This window comes from Lichenostomus cassidix, chromosome 1Ab, assembly GCF_008360975.1.
Source record: "Lichenostomus cassidix isolate B80296 chromosome 1Ab, HeHo_3.0, whole genome shotgun sequence".
Taxonomy (NCBI): Eukaryota; Metazoa; Chordata; class Aves; order Passeriformes; family Meliphagidae; genus Lichenostomus; species Lichenostomus cassidix.
Window position 1 is genome coordinate 3,116,191 of NC_139481.1, and position 27,976 is coordinate 3,144,166.

The 27,976-nt window shown below is 40.7% G+C and overlaps 1 protein-coding gene across 10 annotated transcripts; it reads right to left on the minus strand.

Moving 5' to 3' along the window:
- Nucleotides 1-244: 244 nt before the first annotated feature.
- CAPRIN2 (caprin family member 2) lies at nucleotides 245-27,974 on the minus strand. 10 transcript variants are annotated; one of them, XM_085049450.1, is made up of 21 exons: nucleotides 27,869-27,974; nucleotides 26,502-26,764; nucleotides 24,771-24,833; nucleotides 21,782-21,868; nucleotides 20,175-20,413; nucleotides 18,712-18,794; nucleotides 17,103-17,267; nucleotides 16,542-16,585; nucleotides 14,355-15,200; nucleotides 13,613-13,654; nucleotides 10,882-11,013; nucleotides 10,595-10,682; nucleotides 10,102-10,157; nucleotides 9,424-9,525; nucleotides 7,634-7,744; nucleotides 6,846-6,998; nucleotides 5,922-6,105; nucleotides 4,195-4,380; nucleotides 2,806-2,906; nucleotides 2,209-2,275; nucleotides 245-1,158 (listed from the first exon to the last, which is right to left on the minus strand). In XM_085049450.1, exons 2-21 carry the CDS (start codon nucleotides 26,748-26,750, stop codon nucleotides 590-592), a joined length of 3,567 nt encoding a protein of 1,188 aa, XP_084905576.1. In that variant the 5' UTR covers nucleotides 26,751-26,764; nucleotides 27,869-27,974; the 3' UTR covers nucleotides 245-589. The 10 variants fall into 10 exon arrangements, with proteins under 10 accessions (XP_084905576.1, XP_084905579.1, XP_084905577.1 ...); XM_085049453.1 differs by having other exon boundaries at nucleotides 4,195-4,317; nucleotides 27,824-27,924; XM_085049451.1 differs by having other exon boundaries at nucleotides 4,195-4,377; nucleotides 27,824-27,924.
- Between the last annotated feature and the right edge of the window lie 2 nt (nucleotides 27,975-27,976).

The window sequence follows — 27,976 nt, forward strand, 5'->3', positions numbered from 1 at the left end:
TTCTTGACCTTTCAGTTAAAAGGAAAGAAGGTAACTAAATCTCAAATTCATTTTGATCCAGGTAACACTCTGGAAAATGGCATTAAACAAGAACTAAAAGAAATAATCCAAATTAAATACAAATTACCCTAAATTATTGAAACTTGAAGACCAGCTCTGCTTAATATTCATGTATACACCACATCAGGAAAGAGGTCAGTGATGTGTCTTAAAATTAAAACCACGGGCAAGATTAATACTAAAATGCATATTAACTTCTTTTATTGAGGCACAACAAGGCATTGTGAATAGCCCATAATTGAGGCAATCAATAGAGTAGTAAGCTGGACATTAATACAGTTTAAGGTAAGTGCAAACAATATACATTCACAGCTTTATTAGCAAGGCTACATCACAACTGATAAAGTGCCAAATTAGTGCTGATTCAGTACCCCAACTCCATGATTTCACCTTGCAAAACAGGACCACCATTTCCCCCCAATAATGGAACCACATATCCTCTATAAAGTCAGTAGTAAGTGCAAAGCTAGTCCCACCCCCCTCACCAAGGTGTTTGGAGCAGCTCTTTTTGTAAACATCGCACTGGAGTTTAGTCCTGATAAAGGAGGTATCCCGAAAAGGTGGAGTATTTCCAGCTACTTCCATAGATGGCTCCCCGATGCAGACGTAGCCAGATCTGATCTCCCTGGAACAGCTGCAGGACTGCATGGTTACTGGCTGTTTCATGGTCAGGAGCCCCATCATTTGCATATGCTGACACGAGGACCTCTTCATTCTTCATGAGGTTCACGTACAGCGGGACGTTCACAGCCAGCTTCAGCATGTGGAAGATGAACACGTAGGTACCGTTCACCGGGCAGTTGAACCTCCCCAGCTGGATGTCAAAAGTTTCCCCGAGGTTGTTCAGCAACAGGTCGAACACAATGGGCTGGTCCAGAGTTCCAGGGGCCAGGTTGGATGTTCGAGCTGCAGAGAAGGCAACTCTCATCTGCTGTGGGAGAGGGTAGACGTGCACGGGGAGGATGGTGGCAGCCTGGCTCGTCACTGGCATGTCCACAGGGGTGATGCTGCGGGAGTCTCCCTGCCCAGAGTCCCCGCTGTTAAAGGTTTCATTGTCTCGTTCTGGGCTGCTCACCTGAGAGGAGTCACTCCACCCTGCTGTTGAGAACCATTAGCAGTGGTAAGTATTATAACAGGAGGAAACCCTTAAGCCTGCAGGCAGAATCTTAAGCAGCAGATTTATCTTTCAGCCACAGCGAGTTGTCCAAGGACCCCGGTGAGAACATTCTGCCTTACATTCATCACACTTGCATTGAGCACAATGGGACATAACTGAGCTATGAACAATTATTTCTTACACTTCTAAGTAGGAGAGGGCAGCAGGTTGCAATAGTTTTAGCTTTAGCTTGTCACACATTTCAGCTTAAAAAGCATATGCTATCTTCTGAGGGGAAATAAAATGTAATTGCTGAAAAGATAGAGTTAGAGCCAAGTCACCTTCAAGATCTGAATTTTCACTTCACGTTACTCAACACTGTTCTTCTGGAGTTGCATTTCTAGTAGACCTTAAAATATTCTAGCATAATAAAATTAAGTCTGACACACTGGAGTTGCTTAAGTTTTCTGCACCTCACTCCCCCAAAATAAACCTTTCAACCTTTTCAAATATCCAAGTTAAAAGGGTCTAGAATGAAAACATTAATAGATCTGAGAAATCTAAAGCAGTCACACTCAAGTTGCAAACCATTGTTTTTTCCACTGGAAAACACCACCTTAAAACAAACAAAGTAAGTGAAGTTGCTGTGAGATCTTAATGCTAATGAGTACTTCCATCAGCTGTTAATTCACCACAATCTCATATTTAGTTCTCTTGTGAAGTATATTTTATGAACCATCCCTCAGACTGGGATATGACCTGCTTTATCCTAAAGCAGCTTCCAGAATATGCCACAATTTCCCTTTAGTCTCTGAAGTAGTGATCTACAGCTGCTCTTCATCTCACTTCTCACCTGCAGCACAGGAAGTCCAGCTTTACATGGAGTAGGAACAAATAATTTTGTTTCCAACTCTTCAGAACATACACTATTCATGCTTGCCCTCAAACAACTAGCTTCATTTATTTCTTCTTTTCACACTGCTCCCAGGAGCATCCCAGCTGCAATGCCCAAGCATTTGTATGGACCACTGGGGACCTGATATTAGCCTTACCTCTTGAATTTGCTCGAGGACCACTACTTATCCCACCTCGTTTGTAGCACTGCTGGTAATTGACATCCTAAAAGATTAGGAAGAGGGCTTTAAGCAAATCTGAAATCAAGGGAGGCAAATACACTTTTTTGCACAATGAATTCAATCTCTAGAATAGAGAGTGACAGTTCAGAAACAAGATGCAGAGAACTCCTCCCACCAGGAACTCTTGCCTTTTCAGTTCTTTTTTATTTTAGGGTTGTTTTTTTTTTTTGCCAAATCATATTCTCAGCCAGTCCATTTAGGAGCTCATTATTTTACATTGAGGCAACTTTTAAAATAACAAATCAGACTCATACAGTGTGTTATTTACCCTCTGTTTGCATTTCAAAGATTTCTTTCAGACTAAAATCAACCTGTCATACAGAGATGCCATCTGTCTGAACTGACTTATTTCAGCTGCTGTCTACCATTCCACAAAAGAGTTTTGTCTGTGAGACAAAACTAACCTCTAGCTTGTAAGTAATAGTTTATCTGTTAAGATAATGAAAAACTACCATGTTAGAAGATTTGGCTCCTGCACAGGGGAAAGCTACTGGAAATAAAGTCAATACTTACCCTCTGAGAATATGGCATTCCAGCATAATCTCTACCAGGAAACTGTAGCTGGCCATAGTTGCCATTAGTTAATGAAGGTGAACCTCTGTAAGCATCAAAACCTGCTCAAATAAAAGTTGATTATTCTATATTATTCATTGATTCACAGTACAAGTCCAGAATACAACTACAGCTCTTTTTTTGGCAATTATGTACATTAAGTTATGCAGTAACACAGCTATTCTAGAATTTGGAATTGGAGTCTCACTACTCCTATAAACAAATGAATTTCATTAGCAACTCATAACTTACACACTGTGGATGTATCAAAATTACATGTTTAAAAATATTATAGGACCTTCTCCATTGCCTGTGATACTGATGGAATGTCAGACAACAGCTGGAAAACTTTCTAAATCTAGAAATGGGATTTCATGTAGAATTAGGAAACACTTTCTTTTGCTGTTACATACACTGAGATATTACTGTTACATTTAGGTGCTACTATAACATATTGCCTCTTTAGCTTTAATTACCAACTTAAGCTATCATTTAACTAGCCAAGAGGAGCTGTGAGCAATTTCACACCAGACATCAGCAAACCCTGCACTGCTGTTAAGTTAGAACCACAAAACTCATCTGCTATATGTTCCTACAAGGCACTGAGCAGGCTCAGCCCAACAACTGAAGCATCTATCACACACCAAATGCCCTCCCACTTCAAAGGGGAATAGGTCACAACCTGAAGCTGGGAGCTACCAGCAACCTTAATTTAATAGCTGCTTAAAGTCAGCTGAAACTCTCTATAGTACTTCAGCTAGCAGCAAAAGAATAACTGGTCTGCAGAGAGCAAATAAGCCTCCTCTTAAAACTCTTCAGCTGGTTACTCATCTAGAAGGGCTCTTCACTACTAGGAGCCTCTCCCTCATCCTGGTTTCTGCTGGTAATATTAAAGTGAACAGTGCTAAGCAAAAAAAATTACCTTATTTTGGGCAAATGCTGCAAGTGATATGTGAAGAGCAAGATGCCTGCCCAGATTGTCAGCAAGATGCCAAGACAAAGAATTAAGTGGATAAAAAGTTCAGAACAGTGAATGAAATTGCCAACAGAAAAGTCCATATGAGTAATCTAATAATCTATAAGTGAAATTTTCCAGCTTCATCCTTAGGAATGATATGAAATTGCTCTGCCATTTGGCCTGACATCTCAAATACAAGGGACTACAAATCAAAGTCAGAATGAACTTCCTTAAACTCCGCAACAGAGGGCCCCATTCTCTGCACATTGCCCTTCAAGCCTTGTTTTGGCAATTTTCACATACAGAACTTGAATTTAATACCAGGTTGTGTTAAATCACATTCTAGTGTTAGTACTTAGATTTCTTTGAGATGATAGCAAATACAGACATACCTTTGTAGCCACCAGGGGAGCGATAAGAGTTAGGCAACGACCTTCCACCTCTAGCAGATCCTCTGACAGACCCACGACTGTTGAGGTAAGGCTGAGGGGGTCTGGGAATAACATTAGCCTGTGCTGGATAAAAGGCAAGGCTACCATTGCTAACAGGAACAGCTCCATCAGGTTGATAGTTCACTGCTTAAAACAGAAGGCACAGATGAATTCAAAGCTTTTGATAACAGGAGTAAGTTAGCACACAGAGGCAAGGGCAGCATTAGGACATTCAGAGAGCAATTAAGCTGCTCTGAATATTCTGTTCTTCTGTCCCTTCATTACTTCATTTAAGTGATTGGGATCTTTCCCTTTGTTTTGCAGAGTTTAATGCTTGTAAAGCCTACTGCAGACAGCTAAGGCTCTCAGTGAAAGCACCTAATGCATTTAACAAGGGTCACTTGCATAGGTGAGAACAAACCTGCCAGCAGCATGAAATAACCCAATCTAGGTTAAAATCAAGAAACATTTTATCAAGAATTTTCATTGATGAACTAGGTCATCTCAGTATATTGACATCCCCTGAAGCAGTGAGACAAACTCCATCACACCTAGATGGCAATAAGGACTATGGAAAGCAGATATTTGGGTTCAGTCTATTCAATAGACATTCCTACCACATATTAGGCAGTTCAGCTGCAAGCAACATGTATTCAAAAATGCTTTCCACTCACAGAGGTGGTTGAGTGGTTAGCTTTAAATACAAACCTTGCAACCATGATTGTACTTCCACAGGACTATGCTTTATTTCAATCCAAAAAGTTTAAAATTGATCCAGAACACTATAAAACCCTGTGTGAAGTCCGTGCAGAGCCACTGCACAAAGCTAATGAAAAAATTGTGATTTTCCATAAAAGTACAGAAGGCTTATCACCTGTAGTCTCAGTGCTGAGGAGCACTGAGGCTAAACATGCTTTCCTGACTGCTATACTTATACTGCTCTTTTGAGTTCTTAATGTCTCATTGACTTCACATACCATCAATCTGTTTCTAGTCTAAGTCCTGTGAAAATCACTCTGGCAGTAAAACAGCAGTTTTAAATATCCTTGAGACATTTCATTAGTATGAATGCAGATCCCTAGTTGTCACTTTCATCCTAAAGCCTCAAGACATTTAGGGGCCAGTTTCATTTCAAATTTAGTGCCAGCTACACAAATGCACCTGATGTACTACCTGGATGTCAAGTAGGTTGGGTCTGTGTGGAATACAACAGTCAAGACTGGAGGTTCTGTATTCCTCAGACAGAAAACTTATCCCAACTTTCTTACTTAGCATTCAGCAACTCCCAGCACTGACAGCACTACTACCAGAGACCAAATTAATGGCTCCAAATAAGAAATTCATCATTGCTGCAGTTCCAAGTAAAAGATTGTTTGACTGACAAGTATCACTACACATTTGAATTTCCCACCTGCTGGGAAATTCAGGCACATGACACAGTCTGTTCATCTAATGAAGAAACAAGTTTGAGCCAGCCTTTCATCTTCCTAGCAGTTTTGAAATTAGGTTTCCATACCATCAACTACACTAAATTTGATGTATGCCTAATGTTAGACATCTATGGAGCACATGTTGAGAACTGTAGTGAGTTAGGAGAACTCACAGCACATGATAATGAATTAAAATACTATTATAAACTGAAGATACTTAAAGACTACTTGAAACACAGATCTAAGTGCAGTTCTCACCTGAAGACAGAGATTCTTGTGAAAGAGAGGTTTGTTCTGCAACATGAGAAGATTGCAGCTGGCATTGAGGAGGAGTCTGTGTACTTGCTGTGGAGAAACTCTGGTTATATCCTGCTGAAAACGAAGAATCCTCTTTAATTTCCTGGTCTTTACGTGGAGGCAGTGGTGCATTCACTTTAAATACCTACAACATATTTGAAAACAAATGTTAAACACTACCAGCTAAAGTCTCTGCCTAATGCCACCACCCTGCTATGCTGTTTTTTAAAATCATGTGCTTTTTAGCCTATGTTTCTAGAACACCAACTGCTTCTCAGAAATAATCAAAATTATTGTACATCAACCTCTATTAATGTTCTATGTTTGCAGTGAACAACTCAGACTGTGTGGTCTATTGCCTAGACATTGACTACCTATTAACAAGACAGGAAAATGAGCTACTCCAGTCCTACCCAAAACACATTTTCCATGATTGCAGTGGACTGACTCTTACCCTACTGAAGCAAAGAGTATAAAAACCAGCAAGACAAACTCAGGCTTCTGAAAGCTTCTTGTCTTAACAGTGATACAGTTCCAAGGGATTCCCTTCCTCCAATGCAGTCTATTTGAAATCTTTGCCTAAGAACTGCTTAAATACAGCTAACCTTACATTGGGGCACAGCAGTAAATCTGTTGATTTCAGGCCTGATTTCTCCCTCTCAGTTCCTTGGGGCTACTAGGATAACCCAGTATTAACTTTTTTGGGACTGTACAGAGCAAAACCAGGATCTTTGTTCTTAGATGATCCGTTTTAAGCTCTGAAGGCATTGAAGAACCAGAGGCCTAACCTAGATATTATTGTTAAAACAACCTGCACTATTCCACTGCTCCTCAGTGTTAGTCCTGAATGATCAACATTGTCAATTCTGTGTGTTGCACACTTACAGTCTGCATAGCCTGGAAGGGAGCTGCTGTGATTGTGACAGAGCTGCTGCTTGCTGGAGGAGACTGAAAGCTTTGTGCTGGTGGCACTGATGGCATTGGGGTGCTTGAAGTAGGCAATGGTGACTGTGGCTCACTTGGGAGGGGAATAGTTGCCTGGGGAAAGAACAAATGTAATGAAAGGTCACTTGATAATTATCAGGCAGTAACAGAAGCAGTTAATTTGTTCTAAAGCCTAGACTGACAGAAGTCAGCAGTTTCTACAGGATGACATTTGGACATAGTAGAGCTACAAAATAGCTTTTGCTTACAATTTCAAATCTTGCTGTGCATCCTCAGCAAACAGTACTTCTATTGCAGTCTCTGCTGATTAAGTGAAATGTGCCTATGAGCTACTATACATACCATTCTTTGGAATAATATCCCAATAAAGAGACATTAGGTATTTTTCCCCACCACTAAGGACACACAGAATGCTTTCTCTTCCATTTATTAAAAGAAGATTCTTTGGCTGAACTTAGAAATTACTTCTCCTTTCTAGTCAAACGTAGGAAATTTAGGGGGTTTGGGTTTTTTTTTCCCCTTCCCAGCTTAATTATGTTTCAGATTAGAAACAATGCTGAGTTGTGCAGACAAAGTATTAACCAGCATTAGGTCTCAGCTGTGCAGATGGCAAAATGAAGTGTTGATTTAGAACCTCAATATTTATAGGAAGCAGGAGTTAAAAGGAACATGTCCAGAGCCTTACCATTTCAGCAACTTAAATGTTTACCTTACTTGTGATAGCTCACCTGGGCAATTTCAATCTTTTTAGGTATCAATGGCTCAGAAATACGTGAACTTGTCTGATACAGAGGCTGGGAAGTGTATTTCTCATTTTCTTGAGAAAGTGATGTTGATGCCTACAAGAAGCCATAATGCAGTTGCTATTACAAGTAGTACTACAGAGTTCTGGTAAAGGTATGAAACAGCAGTGCAAAAGTTGAAAACAATGGATTTTGAAAGAACTCAACAAACATTAAAAAGCCAAAGTACTAAACAGTCATCTTAACTAAAGTATCAAGTAATTAATTAGCTTTAGGGATTCAGATTTAGATTAGTCTTCTTACACAACTGGCTGTACAAGCAGCCCTGCAAAGTCAGATCATTTTAAGAACAGTAGATTGCTTCAAGCACTTACTTACAGCGAAGTCTGCAACAAACACCTGTCTCACCAAATTAAATAGGAAGATATATCTTATGTGAAGCTTCTGGAAAGCTCTGTTGAACAAGGCTTTGTAAAACCTGCATGTTCTATAGTTAGCTCACACTTGTAATGCTAAGTTTAGGAGTTGCTTAATACTTAAATACAGAGCCCAGGGCTAAAGCCTGGCAATCCTGTGCTCAGCATGTGCACAGCACAGAGCCTCAGACAGCACTGGCATGTGTTTGCACACCAGGAGAGAGCACTGTCACCATTCCCTGCTTGTGCTGGACCAAAACTGACCTACTGCTTTCCCTGGACCAAAACTGACCTACTGCTTTCCCTGGAAAGAAAGAGAGACAGACTTTAGCCAAAGGGACTAGAGATAGGCTGGGCACAAGCAACCCAAATTCCAAAACGTATGTTTGCAAGAAACCTCAGAAAATTCCACTAAATCAGATGTTCTACTTTGGAGCACAGCACAAGCCTTCTGGATGTATATTGAACTGCAAAATTATTGAATTCTTGTCAGCAAAAGGAGTCTTATGGCACTGTAGAAGTGAGAGGAAGTGTCAAGAATTGGGACAAAACTGCTGATTCAAGGGTTAAGCTAGACTAATAGCCCTGTCAAGAGCATTATATTCAGCTATTTCTACTAAGAAATAAAATACTACATGTACAATGTGCTGATAACATATACATCAGCAAAAAAAAAAAAGTAAAAAGCATGGACATTTCCCATTATAATCTACATACTCTGAATTATAGAGTCCAACAGGAAAGAGCCAGCTGTGTTCTTGAACACAGCACCACAATGCACAAGAGATCTTTAAGACAGTGATCTGCATAAATTGAAAATTTTCAGCTCCAAGCACTATTTGAAAGTTATTTGAAGATTTAGCTGCACATAAATACAATCAAGAAAGCAAAGTTTTAGGTCTTGGCTGAACATCAGGAAGTCAGATTCCCGGTATTTCTTCAGGTAGTGCTTGAGAGATCTCAGTGTTTAAATCACACACAGGTTCTGCTCTTTCATGACAATACCCAACCCAATTTCTGCCACCTCTTTGTCACCATTAGAGGGAATATGCTACACTGTAACCAAAGCAAGTATTTAAGCTGCTCACATGTTTTCACAAGAAGGTACACCACACTATCCAGTGAGCATTTTTCATCCCACACCCTCCCTGTGGAACAGAGTGTTGACTTTGCATTCACTCAGTATGAACAAGGCTTTTCCAGCCATCTTTAAGCATCCCAGGTTGTAGCTATACTGCTGCTGTTCTTGCACTCTGTCCCTGCATGTTGTTGAAGAACAGCCATTCAGGAGGGCACCAGCACAGCTTTGTTAGGGGTGTCACACAGATCTGAATGCCAGGGAACCCCAGGGGATGTTACCTGTGGTGTCACCAAGTCATCAGCTTCAGAGCCAGAAAGAGCATGGTCAGCAGATGCCAGGGAGGTGTTTGAACCATGCAGTGCCATGGGTGAAGCAGCAGCCTTGCAAGGAGACAAGAAAGATTTTGAAATGTTTGGTTTCACTAAACTCGTTCTGAGCATGACCAAGTAAACTTCAGAATAAAGCAGGAAGTGGTTTGACCAGTTAGTTTTTTAGGAATTCTTGTTAGGGGTAAGGAAACACATTTAAAAGCAAAAGTCGCAAGGCATGCAAGCACAGTAAGTGAATTTAAGGTTCATTTAACCACAGCTACCAAAGCTTGAAACACCATCTCTGGCATGAGGATCTCAAAGATGAAAACACCAACTATCTAGGAAAGAAACAAAATATTCTGCACACTGCTATTAGCCATGACCTGAATCTAAAGGTTAAATATCCAAACTATTTCACCATGCCTCCAACATTCTTAACTTCAAGAAATTGCAAGCATTTATTGCTGCTTTTCAACCAGAAGTGCAGCCAGCTTTGTCAGCATTTGAGTGATCTTAGACTTGCAAGCTACTACATTCTATGAAATCTGTTACAAAACTACTGACAAGAAAAACAATTCAAGTATAAATCCATGCTGCTAAATAACCTCTATCTGCCTCTTCAAGGCAGTTCTAACTTCAACTTACTTGAAGGGGCTGTTGAAGAAAATCACTCTGACTTGGCAGTTTCTGCTCTTTTGAAGCTGTAAAAATAGAATGCATTAAGCAACATTTACTTTTAAATTCAAACACTACATATAGCTTCAATGTGCAGGGGTTTTTTTAATATTTGGTATATGAAGATACAAATTATTTTTAGCATGTGGACTGCAAATATTTAAACCTAGCATCAGAAAACTACACCAAATTGAAAACTTCAGGTTTTTGGTAAAAGAGGACAGGTATTCAATGATAAAAAAAATTTACTACAGAAGAGACACCCACTTGCCAGATTAAGAAAAAAATAAATTAACTGGGTAATGGAGTTTTAAAGCCCAAGATCCAACCCAGTCTTTTAGCATGGTCTACTTTTTATAATTAAACAAGCTGTCTTCACCAGGCCTACTGATCTACAGCCCAAGCAAACCCTGTTAGTGCTTGCAAAATTTTACATACCATTTACACTTATAGTATCACCTACCTACAGGACTACTTGCTGGAGTAACTGAAGGAGGTTGGGATGAACCAATGGCACTTGGTGAAGCTTTATCAAAATCCAGAATGGACTCCTTTCAAAAAAAGATCACCATTGGGTAGAAAAAAAAAAATTAAACTCTGGATACAAATGAAACATTCTCACTTGACAAGCTGCTGTTAGCTAATTAGAGCTAAATTCATTCATTCAGTGCCAACACACATTGTCAGCACTGTTTTCCCTAACCCAGTAGGAACTGGAGCTCTGTGCTACAGCAGCAGAGAAAAACATACTTGCATGAAGTTGTAAGTCCCTTGTATCTGAGTCATCAGATCCTGAAGTTTTTCCCTTCTCAATACTGGATCTTTTGGAAGAGTTGAAGTAGAGCAAAACTCTGCAGCTGGCTGATGAACAGGTTTAGGCACCTAATAAGGAGAAATTACATTAAATCTAATACTGGAAGCAAGACAAGCTGCCTTATCCAATACACTTCCAGAGCAACCTAGAGGTGTCAGACACTGTGGGCCAAGGAATTCTGTGCTGTTATTGATATATCCTGAATCAAGCTTTCACTTCATCAGAAAAAAAAAGTCAGCCTCCAGTTGTGTTGCTACAACTAGTTAAGCCATAGATTTCAAAGAATGGTTTGGGTTGGAAGAGAGCTTAAAGATTATCTGCTCTTATGTTTGTCTGTGCAGCTAGAGGGAGGCAAATCTGAAGACATTTAGCTGCATTATTTCAACTGGCCCAAATGCTGAGCTACACAGAATTTGTGAAAGTCTTTATTTTCCTACAGAACAACCACCTTTCTAATAGGAGGTTCCTCTTCCAATAGATTGTACAGCAGTGTTGGTGAGTATTTGCATGAAGTCATTGGAGGGCTACATGGCAGAAGGGTAATTGTGTTGTGACAATTGTCACACTAAATCCACAACAAACTGAAGAAGTGCTCTTTGTCCACTTTTAGGACAAGCCTAAGAACACTCCTGCATTTCCTTTTCAACAGTTATCTGAAACTAATCACTAGCCTTTGCAGAAATTCCAGTACCATGCAGAGGGAAGAAGCTTGCAGCACATGATTAACTCTGGAGGTCTCCATTTCTCATATCTATTTGGCCCACATGATAGCTGCTTGGTGGTATGTGAGGAGTTTTACTTTATCCTAGAGCTAAAAGAGCTCATGTTTGTACAGCTCTGCCTTAATTAGAAATTCTGCTGCACAAGCACTACCTGTAACTACCAGTTAACTACAAGTTTATATTGCTATAGTTTCCAATAATGAACAGGAACTAGAGCTTTTGAGGATATAAGTATAGGACAAAAGAGTTGAATAAAGTTAATCTCAGTTATAGATTAAGTTACTGGCAATCTGCATCTTTCTGTCCATCACTTTTACTTCTCACACACTGTCTTAATTTTACAGCTTTCACTGTCATAGCAAATCCATTATGGGTCAAACTGATTCCTGCTTTTGTTACTGTCTTTCTCCTCACTACCAAATTGATTCTGTGTGTTTGAAATTGGGTAGCAGAACCCTTTCACCTTTAAGTCACCTAACTACTCACTTGTACATTAAACAAAAAAAAAAGCCAGAGTCAGAGTGGCAATGTATTAGGGAATCCTGTTAAAGCTGGATTTTTTTAGAGACTGAAGTTCTACTTGCATGCAACACTAACATACACTTCAACCACCTCATTTACTAGTAAAACTTCATTCTGTGATACAGGACTTCAATTCCTCTTTAGGTTTGTTAGCTATGGACTACTAAATGAGGTGGAATGGAGACACCTAAGCTGTAACCAGTGATTGCCAGCTTTGCCATGTAGCTACACATTTAAAATCTGCTTTCTACTCAGAGCAGCATTCGCAGCAGGTATGAATTAACTGACATGCTGGATGACAGCACAAGCCAAACTCTTTTTTCTTTCCCATAGCAAGCCACAAATTCAGCTCCAACCAAGTTTGCTGGTCCACAGGTTGCACAAACATTTAACCAGAACAGTTAAACAGGTCTATTCAACAGCTCACCCTGCTGTCTTAGGCTCAGCTCCTCTGCTATTGCACCTTAAGGTACATTATGTTAAATAAGCATATTTTAATATCTCAAAACAATTTTTAAAAGACCTCAGATCTAGCAGTGAGTTTCAGCTCAGAGAACAGCAGTAGTGACACAGATCTTTTATCTGCCATGACTACATCCTTGCACAAGAGCATTTATAGACTGTCAGAGTTAAACAGATCCAGTTATAGCACTGCATTGCCTCTTCTATATAAGCAAGGGCAAGAGAAAATGTTATTTGAAAGGCTTAACATGATTTTAATTGTTCTTTTTATGCACCTCAAGTCAAAGATGTCTCAAGTTTTTAAAAAAACTGGTTATGGATACTAGTTATGTTAGAGTACACCGTTTTCTACTCATTCAATATACTTCTGATATTAGGATTTCTCAATAGCTACTAAGCAAAAATAAAGTCAGGTAATACTTTCCTCTGGACTATGTAAATCCAAGTTTGAATACTTCAAAATATGCTTTGTTTACTTAATTCATCAGTTCCCCTCCAGTGACCTCACATTCCAGCATTAAATTTAATTTTGCCAATATGCACACACCTGCACACTACTAGGGAGATTCTGAAGCAGTTTGCAAGTTTCTCCAGCAGACTGGAGATCCTCCTTTTTACTCACTGCAGCAAAGATTTCTCAACCACTTAAGCCATCCATCTACCCATCCCATATACAAATAAGAGCCCCACCTCATTAGGAAGCATCTTGCATTTAAGGTATTAGGTAATCTGACACCAGAAACTCCAAGGCACCTTACAAGTGCTTAGTGTCAATTACAGGAATAATGTGCAAAGTTGGGTGCGCAACACCTGTTTGTGCTCAGAGTTACTTAGTGAGAACCAAATTTTCTGCCAGTACCACCACCAGTGGACACAAGATTCTACTCAGCTTGAGTGTAAAGATGGATCAAGCTGAAACACCTTAATCCCCTGTTGTTACCCAGTGCTGCATGTTACATACTCTTTTAATCTCGTGTTCAGCCTTCTGTTTGCGCTCTCGCCTCTAGGCACAAGAACATCCATTTTTCAGTTATGCCAAGTTGAGTGACAAGATACAAGCTTAATCATTTGCCATGAGTACTGATTCCTTGCTACCCCAAGCACAGGTGAGAAAGAAGGCAATGTGACCAAAGGGTAGCAGCCTGCTCAGCTGTAAGCCATGCAATGGCTTTCATTTTATATTTCCAACGCTGTGCTATTGTTAGACTCCCAGGACAGCAGTATGGTTTATGCATTCATCTGGAAATACATATTTAAGCCCCTGTACAGTTGGTATTGCTTGATCTAGACATTAGATCTCTCTTGAATCAGCAGCTATTTTAATCAAAAGCCTAAAAATTACTGAGGTGTTATTTGCATGCAGCCACAAAGTATTTGATCCCTGGATGAGTCATACCTGCTTTGTACTGCTAGCAGTGGACAGAGCCAACAGCTACAGATGAACCAAGTTAATTCTTCTGTCTTATGCATAAAGCAGTTATTCAAGGTTCAAACACAGCAATGCTGTGCTGATGTAAAAAGCAAAGCAGACCATCTTGCTATTCAAATACAAACTTTATCCTCCAGAATTATTTCCCCCAAGACAGAATGAAATGGGAGTCTAAATATTGGCCTACAAAATACACCTCTGCTAACAGGTGGCTTTATTCCAATACACTAATGTCAAAAGCTTATGACAGATAATACTACATATGCCAACTCACTTCTTTGGGTTCCATATCAAACTTCTTTGACCCCATCTGTTCCTTTGGCCCCATACTGGCAGCTGCCCAGGACTTCGGAGGGTTCTGTAACTGCGGTGATGACACTTGCTGCTGCCTGTCAGCTTTTTCCCAAGCCTCTCGAGTCTCCTGCTTCTTTTGTTCTGGCTCCTCCCTAACATGAGCAGCCCAAGCCTTCACAGGCTCCTGCTTCTTTTGCTCTGGCTCTTCCCTAACAGGCACTTCCCATGTTTTCACAGGGTCTGGCTTCTTTTGTTCTGGTTGCTCCCTAGTTTGGGTTACCCATGGTTTTGGAGATTCCTGCTTTTCTTCTGGCTCTTCCTTAACTTGGGTTACCCAAGCTTTTGAGGACTCCTGCTTTTTCTGCTCCTGCTCTTCCCTAACTTTGGTTACCCAGGGCTTAGGTGACTCCTGTTTCTTCTGGTCCTGCTCTTCCCTAACCTTTGCTACCCAGGGTTTGGGAGACTCCTGCTCCTCTCGGACACGTGCTACCCAGGCCTTTGGAGCTTCTGCCTTCTGCTGCTGCTCCTCCTCCACACGGCTCTCCCAGGGCTTTGCAGACTCCCGCTTCAGCTCCTCCTCTTTAACACGAGCTTCCCAAGGCTTTGGAGAATCTGGTCTTTTGAGTTCTTGCTGTCTAACACGAGCTTCCCAAGGCTTTAAGGTCTCTTGTTTCTGCTTCTTTTGCTGCTCTTCAATATCAACAAGCATCTCCCAGGATTTTGGGGGTTCCTGCTTTCTAGCACACTCCGCTTCCCAAGATTTGGGCTCTTCTGGCTTCTTCTTGACAGAGTATTCTGCTTCAGGCAAATAACGCCTGTTGAGAAACTATATAGACCAAAGAAACTTAATGGCTCCCAAGAACACATTTTGCTACTACAGTTCAGGTCAGTTAAATTAGGTCACCCAGCTACTGAAAACTGCTGACTAAAAGCAGAGCCTAGACAGTCTAAGCACTAGTCATAGAAACTATGTGGGCAGCCATGGCTTTATCCTACAACACTGCAGACTAGCTTGGCTTGGCATGCCACAGACAAACAGGGAACAGTGCTGAACAGAACAAGTCAAACCCAGCTGAATGAATCTACTGTCCTTATCCTCAATGCTACCTGATGTTCCTAGGCAGTGACAATATCAAGTTCTATTGTGACTTTTTTATAAAGGTAGCTCTCTTTCTAAGCATCTAAAAAGCTCTGGTACTATATTAGCAGACATTGTGCTAAGTGCCCCAGAATATTAGACCCAGTAACCAAGTATAACCCTCCTTTTTAGTGGAGTTTTAATACTAAAAAGTCATCAGATTCTCAGATTTAGTACCGTTGGACTTAAACTGCAGGCTGTGTTTAGTGTCAGTAAGTCTGAGAGTTCAATGAGGATGTCCTAAGTTTCCTAAATTACCACTTTGTCATGACCAGAAAGTAAATACATGAAGTGAAGAATGCACAAGGCTCACTGGCTGAGATCTTTTCTCTGACTAAACACCAGATAAGAGTCAGGTAACAGTGTTACCAGCAAGTTACCAAAACTTGTTCTAGAGTACACCCTCTAGTGGGATACCTAGGAAACAGGGATTCAGCATTTTAAGAACCAATATTTCCACTTGGGAAAAAGACACCCTTCCCCACCTTTTGAACCAAGTCTAATGAATTCTATGCTACTGACAGTCAAAGCTTGGTATGGCAGTCTGCTGAGCTGCTGAACCAAGTCTACACACCCCTGTGAGCTCAAGTCTGTCTTGGGTTTCCTACTTCCCTGACAAATCAGACTAAGACCAACGTAATTCTCAACCCCACCAATATCAAGCCTACTGCAACAAGCTTAGCTTTTACAGACAGCTTTAGTAGATGTGTATTTTTTCAATTCCACAGTACACAAAAGATTTCCACTCTAGAGGCTGATGCTTTGTTTTATTCAGGAAAGTGCCAGAGCATTAAAGTGCTATACTGCTTCATGTAATCCTGCTGCATTTATCCCAGAATACCCCAGATGCCATAAATTAGGGGTTAGAAATAGGAATGCAACCAAGTCTTTAGTGTTTCCCACATCAAACAACACCTAGATTGCTGTTCAGACTCCCTTTTTAAGTTTAAAAAAGGGCTGCAGAAGAGTATTTATGTGTCTGATAAATCTCAATACTAAAGGTAAGCAATTAACAGTAGAGTATCTTACCTCCTGTGGCTGTATTTCAGACTTCATAAGCTCCATAATGGATTCTAGAGAAAGAATGTTAATTTACTTCAACTGATCAAATGCAGAAGGGCAGATCAAACAGCAGCAACTCTTTAAATCTATTTAAATAGCAGCACTAATTGCTAAACCAGATATTCTGAAAGCTCATCTTGCCATTCAACATGCTATTTGTATGCAAGCTTTTAATTTCTGACTAGGTTTTACAGTTGCAGAAGTTTAGAGTTAAGCAAGAAACATTTTACAGTATTCATAAATTTGTTCTCATAATATGTAACATTCCCCACACCCCAGAGAGTTGCCACATCTTTAACGGGGAGATTTGCTCAGAAGGCAAAAGCATTCTATTACAATGAATTTTCTCTTTTTCTTCTAGCTACATTAGCTAGAATAGGGCTGCTGGCCCTGCAGGTTCCATTTCAGTTATTACATTGCAAGTAAGCTACAGCACAGCATTAGATTTAGCACCAAGCCATGCAAAGCCAGTGCTCAGTTCAAGCCTTTCCCAACACTCATATAAAATTGAACCCTGTAATATTCCACCTGGTTCTTTGACAGGCTCTCCTTTTGACATCTGTCTTGTTTTCTCAGATTTTCTATTTATTTCTTCTTCCAATTCTTTTACTGGCACAGTGGTGTGAGGAGTCGGAATACTTTCAAAGTAGCCAGAGTCGAGAAGTTTGGATAACAGGTCCTTCATATGTTTATCTAAAGAGTAAAAGTCCATGAAGTTAAAACAGGAAAATCTGAAATTAAGCAGTATTCATTCAATATACTCAATATTCAATACTCAATATTCAATAAACATTACAGATTAAGACTCATTGATTCCTCTATATCAATTAAAGTTTCTCTACGTTCACACATCTTACCAAGATGTAGCAACAAAATGTTTTAGTAAAGGAAATTTGAGACTGCTCAATTTAATGCAGTTTGAAAACATCCCAAGGCAAGACTGCAGCTTGTGTTTAAACACACAAGGTAAACCCTGAGCCACCTGGTCTCCCACATGCTTAGAAAGGACTTTGTTCACCATGTGTAAGCCAGCCAGCATTGATACTAAAATCATTAAAACAACCTAACAGCTTTATCTGAAGTCTAGCTTGCGCACAAAGGGATGCAAGGCTGACACTAAAGGGGTAGAGATACTGATAAAAAAAAAAATCTATTCATGTCAACAGATACAAGGCTAAGGTTACCAGCCTGTAACAATCCAAGCTTGCAGTTTGTCTAGAACTACATGGAAAGTTTTAACACCTAGTTGTCAGTTCAGCTATCTGTATGTGCAAGATAAACAGGGCACACTAATGCTCTGGTCTAACAGTTTCAGCATTGTTGTCAGTAACAAATGAAAGATTCCTGCCACAAAGCTGCTTCAAGGTTGGCATAAACACAACAAGCAAGAGCTGTTTCCAATAGGAAAGACACTACAACTCAATTAAGGGCAGTTTCCCCACAAGCAAGTTGTAAATAACACAATGTGTATGCTGGCTTACAACCAGGGATTTTGGAACTATGCCACAAATGGAAGAATATCTGTAGAGTCCCACAGATTTTGGTATGCTTGAAAAGAAAGGACACTTGCATTATATCAAAGAAAAACTGCACTGTGCATGATGAGAAATCCCAGCATGTTCCATTAATGACTGTCCTTCCCTAGTGTGGTATCCTGCACTGTAGAGGTATGAATCTACAATTCCTACAAAGAAAGGAGACTCTTCAGTGCTGTGAGACCTTCAGCCCAGGGCCAATGAAGCTTTGTAGTACATCAGTATATTCCACTAAGCATTTCACAGCTGGGAATGGTTCCAAGCTTAAACCATTTGCACATAACTCTACAAAAGGTTTCCCACTGTTCTGTAAGGTATTCATGCATCAGATTTTGAATTACTACAATCATTATTCCTCAAAAAGATGCTAGCACACTGGTGGAAGTGTAAGACTTTACTGGAAAATGAAAGCATATGGCATTGTGATTGACCTGTACTCAACTGAGCCAGGAACAGCCTTTCATCCTTGGATAATCAAGATGCACACAGCACTTGAAACTGTTTAATTTGGTAGCCTTCCATGTGTATTCAGTGGTTTTAAGATGTTTAATAAGCACACAAATTTTAGATCTTTAAGTTATTTCACTAGATTATACACTCACATGTTGTTCCAACCACAGGTTTCTCACTTCCTTCTAGAAGGTCCCAGAAGTAGAGAGATGATTGTTCCATCTGGTCTTCAACACTAAAACAAATGACAGTTTTACGAGGTAGACACATAGCCAAGATCAAGTACTGCAGTATCCCAATACCCCTCATTTTAGGACACTGACTAATGTCCAGCCTTCCAAACCAAAGCTGCAGACACAGAGTGAATAGTAAGCCCTGAAGTCACCAGAAGCAATTCACCTGTCTGTCTGCACAGGATTTAACCTAGAAAACCTAAGTTCTTTTGTTGGTCAATATAGAGATCCTAGGCACTGTCCCACAAGACTATATGGTTGAACTTCATTGCAAGCCAGGATTCCCAAACAGGGCAACAATTGCTGTTTACTCAGCTGGTCACATTTACTGGATGAACATATTCAGCTCATATGGATGAACATATTCAACCAACAGCTCCTGCCACTTTCAATAACTAGCAGCTACTGAGAAACTTTGTTACAGGTCCAAGATCCACCTCTTCCAGAAAATGGAATTTGCAGTCCACTGATGAAACACAGTATCCCAAAGGAAAGGATTATGCTACTCATAGAAGTAATACTATAAGAGTAAAACTAGAAACAAAGTTACTTTAAAGGGACGAGAGACTCCTGCTGTGTAGCTTTTTATAAAGTTTCGACTTTAGAAAGTAATTTAGGAGTCAAGATTAGGCAAGTCTAGTGTATGGCAAGTCACAGGGATTTTTAGTGCTTAAAAGAATTAGCCTATATTCAAACATGACTTAACCATAGCATTTCAACTTACCACCTAATAGCTATTTATTCCATGTTCAAATGCAATTCTTACTGCACTGCCTTGCCAGACAGGCAGTCATGCTAAGCATGAGCCATGGTGGCACCAGAGCAGTGCCACACAAACACTGAATTCTGACATTCTCTCTGTTGGCAACCTGGTAACACACATGACATTCAGTGCAGAGGTATCAAAATCTTCAGGCTAATTTTTTAAACCACTTGGAAGCTAACAGCATGGGTGCCTCAGGAGCACCATCTTACACTCCTCTGGAATAAAGAAGCACATCTGAAACACCAATGTAAATGGAATAGAGAAGAGTTCTGATTGTACTGCACTTTTCACTTCATAAACAGTGAGACCTCAGGGAAGCAGCACATCCCTGCTTAGGATGGTATTGGACTATCTCACCTCAGTTCCAAAGGGAGACATAAAATAGCAAATTCTGTCTGTAACCTGCACCTCAGGCTGTAATTTCTGCAGCTTTCCTTTAATGAGCCCAGTGAGGTAAATCTGTTCCATTCCTAATCTCAGACTAAAGCAAGTGTGCTGAATAGAATTTTAATTAATGTTCCAAAACACAGTATTTCAAGACACGGCAGTGTCAACCAGAGGACATTTACCACAATGAATGAAGCATACTAATTAGAAAAAAACCCCCTGAACTTACCTCAAGTTCTCATTTCTTTCTGGACATGTCAGCTTTGCAAATCTTATGAGGTAGTCTAGTTCTTTAGAAGGCAAGTATATTGCACCATTCACACCACCTTTGAAATCTTTCTGAACATGCTCTTGAGTGAAGTTCTGCAGCACATACTGCACTTGAAGTATTGTGCGCAGCTTTTTCTTCTCTGCTTCAAGCTTCAATAGACTCTCTCTCCGCTGAGCCTTCTTCTGTGCTTTCAGCAGCTATTTTAAGGCACAAATTCAACAGTTAAACACAATTCAGTGTGTTTAATACTGTTTAGCAACAGGATTCTGGGATAAAACATTGAGCTCTAGTATTGATTAGCCTACAATGAGGGAACCAACTATTAATTTTGGTTAGATAACAGAAGCTCCTGACTCCTTTCAGATACCCAGAGTCTTTAAAGCTCCAGCTTTGGAATAGCTCCCCATTTATCTACTAATTCTCTACACATCTACCTTTCAGTCAAACTGGATACTGGTTGCTTCACTTGTGATATGTCACAATAATTTCTGTTGGCCTGAAACACTCATTAAATAACCAACAAGTCATAGAACACATACAGAATATGCATTCAAGTTTCTCATGTGCTAATAGAACTACCCAGCAGAAACTATCCAAGTAACAGCAGAATTTAAAATGCCTCAGTATGTGTCAAGAGCTATGAAAATTTTCTTCCCTACAACACACTGCAAACGATGAAAGGATGCTTTCAAAAGGATTTTTTGCCAGAATGGCCCCTAGCCTTCCAGTAATGGCAATTGGCTGTAGAATCCATACCAGCAGAAGCAGAGCCAAGTCAAACACAGGGTTAGCCTTTAAATATAGCATAAGTTCAAGAACAAACAAACTGTTAGAAGTAAATTCTGGATTACTAAAAACACCTGCACAAAGATACACTAGGTCACAAGGTACCAGTCCTTCAGTATTCTGTAGGAGGCAGAGAAACAGTGCCAGAGCAGTGACTAATCAGGTTTAGCACCCCTACCACTACCTTGGATCAAATCTTCCATAAGGGCAGAATTTGCTTGAGCCAAGAGACCAGTGCCTCCAAAGACAAAACACTTGCTTACATGAAAACGTATGTTGTGCTTTAAATCCTGAAAAAAACCCTAAATGCAGCACTAAATCTGTGACTTGCCACAATTAGAGACAACTACAGCAGATTAAGTAGCAAACTCCACAAGCTTCAGTTAAATTTCACTGAGGGATGTACTTCTCATTGAAGCCAAATTGATTTAACACCAGCACTTTCCCTCACCAGAAACAGTAAAAAATTCAGTTTGGAAGGGACCTTGAGACATTGTCTAGCCCAGCCTCCAGAAAGGCTACACTGAATCAAGACCAGATTGCTTGGAGCTTTGTGCAGTCATGTGTTGAAGAAATCCAAGGTCAGATTTTACCACTTCCCCAGGCAGCCTGCTTCTAATGCTTAATGATCCACTGAGTGGCCATTTCCCTCACCTCGGGCACAAAGCATCAGCAAAATGGTTAATGGTTTCAAATCTAAGTCAACTGGAGTCATCTCCTGTTACAATATATATATAAATACAAATCCTGTCAATATAGGGAAGAGCATTTATACTTACATCTTGGCTAAGCCCTGAAAAAGTCTTCTGAAGCTCCTTGGCAAATTCCAGGTTGTGTACTACTTCATCATATTTCTCTACTGCCTCCTACAAAGGAACAGATAAAAATGTATTTTTTAAGCTTTGAACTACTGATTGCAACTCAATTCCCTTGCACTTAAATTCTCATTGTGAAGTAGTCATTTAGTGTGTACTTTTCTGAAATTGTAGCTTTTTTAAGATGCTATTTCTGTAGCTGGTACTTTACCTTTAGTTGCAAATTTCATTCACTCATAACTGTCTGAGATGCAGTTCAAAGCCAGCTCACACCACCAGACAGATATCCTACAAGTTTGCCTGCATAGGTCTTGGCAATCAGAGGTAAACAGCTATTTAAAAATCAGACACTGATCTGAAAGCCTGGAAGAAATACAGGAGACAAGTTCAGCACAGATCTTCTACCCTTATGCTTAACTGAATGCCTTCATAGAAAATTTGTACAAACTTCAGGAATATACAAGGCAAGTGATACTTCCAGAAAAAGTCTTTCCAATTTAGCTTCCACAAATGAAGCCATGTTATTGTCTTCACCAATGGCTTTAACCAATATTTTACTAGCTAGTCTTCATAAAGACTAATTGCAGGAGGTTATTAATTGCATTTTGATATACCCTATTTTGAATGAGCCAGTTAATTCCTCTAAGTTTTCTTGACAGCTCTGAAGATAGCAAAATGCTGCAGTTCAGACAGGCTGCCCCTATCTTCATACCACAGGGCATGCCTGGGAAGTACCAAATGTAATTTCAGTTGTTCACATATGCTTTACACTCAGTTTGGTTTATGCTCCTGACATGATATCACAAGTTTTTCTAGAATAGGCCCATCAGTCTAATGTAAAACTCTTTCACAGCAGTGTTAGCATTAAGTGTCTCATCAGTGCAGTGACAAAAGCTTAGCTACTGTCCCAATAAGACCTGGGACATCTGCCAATTCCATATGTGCTCCTAAGCAACTGGAAAACAAGTCCTATGTTCATTTGTTCAATCAGTTGGATTGTTCAATTACTTTAATTCACTTGTGTGGCACACCAGACACTACCAGGACTAAATGCTACTCAGCACAAAGTGCAAGAACTCACCTGGTGGTTTTGGTTGTCTTCACACAATTTACCAAGCAGCTTTGAAGTACTATTTAGCAATTCACTTAGCACTTGAGAGGACAACTTCTAAGGCTCTCGTGCCCACACATGTGAGGAAGACTCACAATTAACACCAACAATTTACCAGTCAGGTTGCAGTAATTGTGCTCTTAACACCACAAATTGCAGAGTAAAACTCCCCACCTGAAAACACCAAGAACAGCTGCCACTGCTCTCATGACAAGCTGTAACTCAGCCCACAGGAAAGCAATGCTTTCTTCTGTTCATACCTGTTATTAACATTCATTAACAGCATGTTGGAAGAACTGAGTACTGTACTGTACTGAGGGAAATCTGCTCAGCTTGCAAAACAGCACAATGCTGCCAGTAGGAGCATTTAACTTGCTGGGAGCTCCACATTTTTGAAACAAATGTTTCCTAAAGTGAGGCTAGGGCACACATTAGGTCTGGCAGGCATGCACCATAAGTAATTACAGCTTAATCCAAATTGCTTGCAAAACAAGTTCATCCCCAGACATGCACTTTTTCTTCCATGTGAGAAAACGAAAATTATGGATTACATCAAGCAATATTAGAGCACTATGGTAATATAAGCAGTTGGTTTCTTTAGGTAAGTGCTAAGCCCTACTGCAGCTTCAATTTGTATATACACCACAAATTTGCATCTGAAAGTTACTAATGCAGTATTTCTGTAGCTTAACCACTAAACAGGGGACTTGACAAGATTATTAATTAAATATTGAGTGTATATGTGCTTCTGCAATAGTCACCTGAACAATCTGACTACTTGTCACTTCACTATGATGACTGAATCTAACTCTTCATTTTAGAAGCCTCAGAAATCCCAGAAACTGGGAGAAAGATACCAAAATTTAAAATGTGAAACCCAGCTAGAAATACTAAAATCTAGTAACCAAGTCAATGCCATTTTCCAAACACTTTCACCTAACAGCTTTTCACAGTCCAGAGCATATATCAAAGTAGTCAATATATTCAAAACTATTCCAACTTACACAACACTTCTAAGTTACCATTTTCCCCTCTTATCCCATTTATGTCAAACTCTTTTACAAATGATTCAGAGTAAGAAAATAGAATTTGTGTTCTCAGACTGCTGCACTGTGATAAAGCTAGCAACCAATGAAATATTTTTCAAACTGGTTCATTAGCAGGATCAGCACTATCACTGAATGTCAGTATCTCTCATCAGAAAATTACTCTTTAGCACGTGTGCACTACACTTTAAAAATGCAACTCCTAGATTACAAGAGCAAAAAACCCTCTGGATTATGTGACACTGCTACTCAGATCTTCTAAAGCTTTCATGTTGCAGAAATTTGGTTTCAGACCTAGAATCCATTCCAGTCCAAGACAAAAAAGCCAACACTGTCAGTTATATTAACACCCACTTGCAACCAACAGCACTGCGCAGACAACAGGCAACTTCAAGTAATACCTGCTAATGAAGAAATCATGAGAACTAATTAGCCACTTCAATTCTTGAGGCTTGGGTTCTAACACTGCACTGCCATAAAGATAAGCTGCACACAGACACCTCATTAAGAAATAGAGGTGCAGGAGCACTGAAGCTGAAAGTCTACAGAGCAAAGATAAACAAGGATCATCTATTACTTTAGGAACAACATGAAGGTTAAAACAGGAGACAGAGTTTGTGGGCTCAACATTCACCCTCATTACAAATAATTTGTTCATTTGGTTTTGTGAAAAATACCTTTACAAGCCTGTAGGCACTGCTTCTGTAAAAACAACACTCATCTCCTTCAGCAATGCATCCCTCCTGACACATCAGAAGGTTTTGAGACCTTCCACTCCTGTATAAAGCAAGCTTACCAACTGGTCTTGATTGAGGGCTTCTCCTTTCTTCAGACGATCTTTGTAGTCTTCTAGTTTGAGCTGCAGAAAATTGAGAGTAAACATTATACAGAAATCAATATAAAAATTAAGTAAGGGGTATGAGTGAAATTGTGTAATATAGAAAATCTCCAACTGCCTCTTGTTTCTGGAGAAATGAACACAAAGTTTTGTTATGGCTTCAATTTGGCCATTTCAGTCTGCAGGACTGTCTACATCCTTTCCCTATTACTGATCTTTCAGTTCTTACTTGCTACTTGTGTTTCATTTAAGAACTAGTAATGCATTGATCCACAACCTTTAAAGGGCTCCAAATGCACTCAATGTCCTTGTTTATGGTAGGCTTGTTTAGCTTTCCCAAGTCAATGCTAGAATTTAGTTATATTATCCTTGAATAATCCTTGTGGTCTCATGCAAAAATTTGGCTTCAGTTATATCAAAAATTTATAGCCCTGTTCCCTAAGAAAGTGGACAAGTGCATTCAGAGAAGAAATAAGATTTACTTCCAATATACTAAAACAGTCTTTAAATGCTGACATAAACAACATAAAACTAAACTATTTGGTATTGCATGCTTCTGTAGGGAAAAGAAAGGTGACTTCACTGCCATAAGCTCAAATACTATTTCATTTGTGTATCTAGAGCTTTACTGACACACTACAAATAGGAGCATAGGACTAGGAACACTTTCTACTCATTTTAGTAAGTCACACTTTCATTTGCTGGTGAGGCCATATTGTCATTCATGTGAAAATCAAAGGTACCAGAGAAATTCACAACAAGAAGCTTCCTTGCACAGAAGTAGACTACAACACAGCATTGTTTAACTACACAAAGAAAACATGCTTGCCTGATGTTATTCAAAATTACAGCCTGATGCATGACATGAGACAGCAGTAATACTGCATCTCCTGCAGGAGGATCAAGTCCCCTAAGCACACAGCCAGATGTCTGAGCTACTCTTCCTCCTCACCCCAAGACACAACTAAAAGCTTTTCAGACATTTAGAGTAGCACAACATCCACACAATGGCTTTACTTGTAATCCTGAGCCAGCACTGAAAGCAACAGCACCATTATTTATCTTACAGAAAATAATGTTTTCTCATTTAAAAACCAAGCACAGAGCCTTCAGTCACCTGCTAATCAACTGAAAAGCCTTAGAATGCAGAAGTCTGACTAGACACACCACAATGTTTTAGGTATATCATTACCTCAGTTATTATTCTTACTAACACTGTTCTGTCCCCCCAGCCTCAGAAAAGCAGAGATCAAAATGAGAGGTCAAGCTTTGGAGGATTTCTGCATAAAAGTTTTCTAGTCACTAACATTTGTCTGTATTTAAAATACATAAGTCAAATATTTACACAAAGTAAAGGGCAGTACATATTTAATATAATCTGACATTTCCACTTCCAGAGGAAACACTTGTAAAATTGGAAATTAGAACTAACAATTTACATCCTAATATTAGATGCATGCAATTGATGAAAGATTTCTGCAAGATCATGTTTAAATCAGATCCAAGTTTGTCCTGAACTAATTCCATCTAGAAAAGTATCTTGAGTTTTAACCAACATACATTTGATCCCTAAATACACACATAAGCTTATCCTAGCTATTTAAAAACCAGAAACAATACGAAATTTTAGTTAAAAAGAAACCAGGTTGACAATCAGCAGTTTAAAGAGACGCAAGAAAACCAAGTCACCTTCTTTTTCTCGATGTTCCTGATCTTGTGTTTGAGGCAGATGAGCCCGTTGTCGATGTAGGTCTCGTACGCCTGGGAAGGAGAGGCCGCCGTGCTCAGCGCGGACTGCAGGGGGCTGGCGGGAGCCGGGCTCTCCCCAGCCGGGGTCACCTGCTGCTTGGCCGCCTTCATCCTCTTCTCCTCCCCTTCCTCCGACCGGCCTGCAGGTGATGATGGGCGATGGAAAGGGGCTTGGGAAAGCTGCACCATTGAAATGGATGGAGCTGCAAGGAAACTCTTTTGTTTAGCTCCCTCACACCCTGCTGCCCTTTGCCGAGTTGCATCTTTTGTTGTCGCATATTCAGAACGTGAAGCCACAAAACTGAGCCTCGGTAAGGACAGCTCACTATTTTTTCCACCCTTCTCCCTCCCTTTCAAAATAACCGTAGCAAGAATTTCAAAGCAGGGCAAACTTCGTATTGTTCGAAGCCTCCCCAGCCATCCAAACACCAAAAATCCTTTACATAGGCAGAATTACACAGCACAGGGGATGATTCCAGAAACCCAATATAGTGACCATATAAAACCAGGCAGGTTTCCTGCACACATCACCCACAGGGGGAAAAAACTGCAAGCAAGCAATTGCAAATCACGCCGCCAGCCTGGGCTGCAGCCTGAATGAAAATTTAGAAGTGGCATTGCCCCTCTCCTTCTCACCTCCATTAAATCGCTTTTACCCTTTCACGACCTCCGCAGCAATCCAGCCGAGAACTTAAAAGCAGTTGAATTTTTTTTTTTTTTTAATGACAAAAGAAAAACGTTCGGTAAAGCAAACAGCCCGCTTAGTTACAACAGCATCATTCTTGATGAGGAGCTGCTCCCTGCCTTCACCCATCCAAAAGATGGTGTAGATACCGGCTGGTATGGGAGGGGCTGTAACCTTGAGCAGAGAGTTTCTGCCAGAGATGCTCGGCCAGCCTCACCTCCAACTCCTTACGGCCACCTGCTCCTGGCGGGCAATGACACCACAATTCTGCCTGCCCGCGGGGAGGCCGCACCGCACCGCACCGCCCCGGCGGGGCTAACCTGCCTTCCCCGGCCGGCCGGGGCCAGCCCGCCACCGCGTCCTTGCCAGGGATGGCCGGGAAGCTCCTCCCGGCGGGAGAAGGGCAAGAGCGGGGAGGAGAGGAGCGGCGGCTCCTTCCTGCCGGGGGATTCACCTCCCTCCCGCTTTCCGCGCTGCGGGAGCCGCGGGCCGCCAGCCCCTCACCGCCAGCCCCTCACCGCCAGGCCCGCTCCCTCTCAGCTCGCTGCCCGCACCCGCTCAGGCCCTCCCCGCTCACCTCGCTGCCCGCACACCGTCAGGCCCGCTCCCGCCTCCCGCTCACCTCGCTCCCGACTCGCTCAGGCCCGCCCCGCCGCCCGCCCCCCGCCTCATATAGCGGCAGGGCGGGGCAGGCCCCGCCGCTCAGCGCCCGCCTCCAATGGCCGCCGCG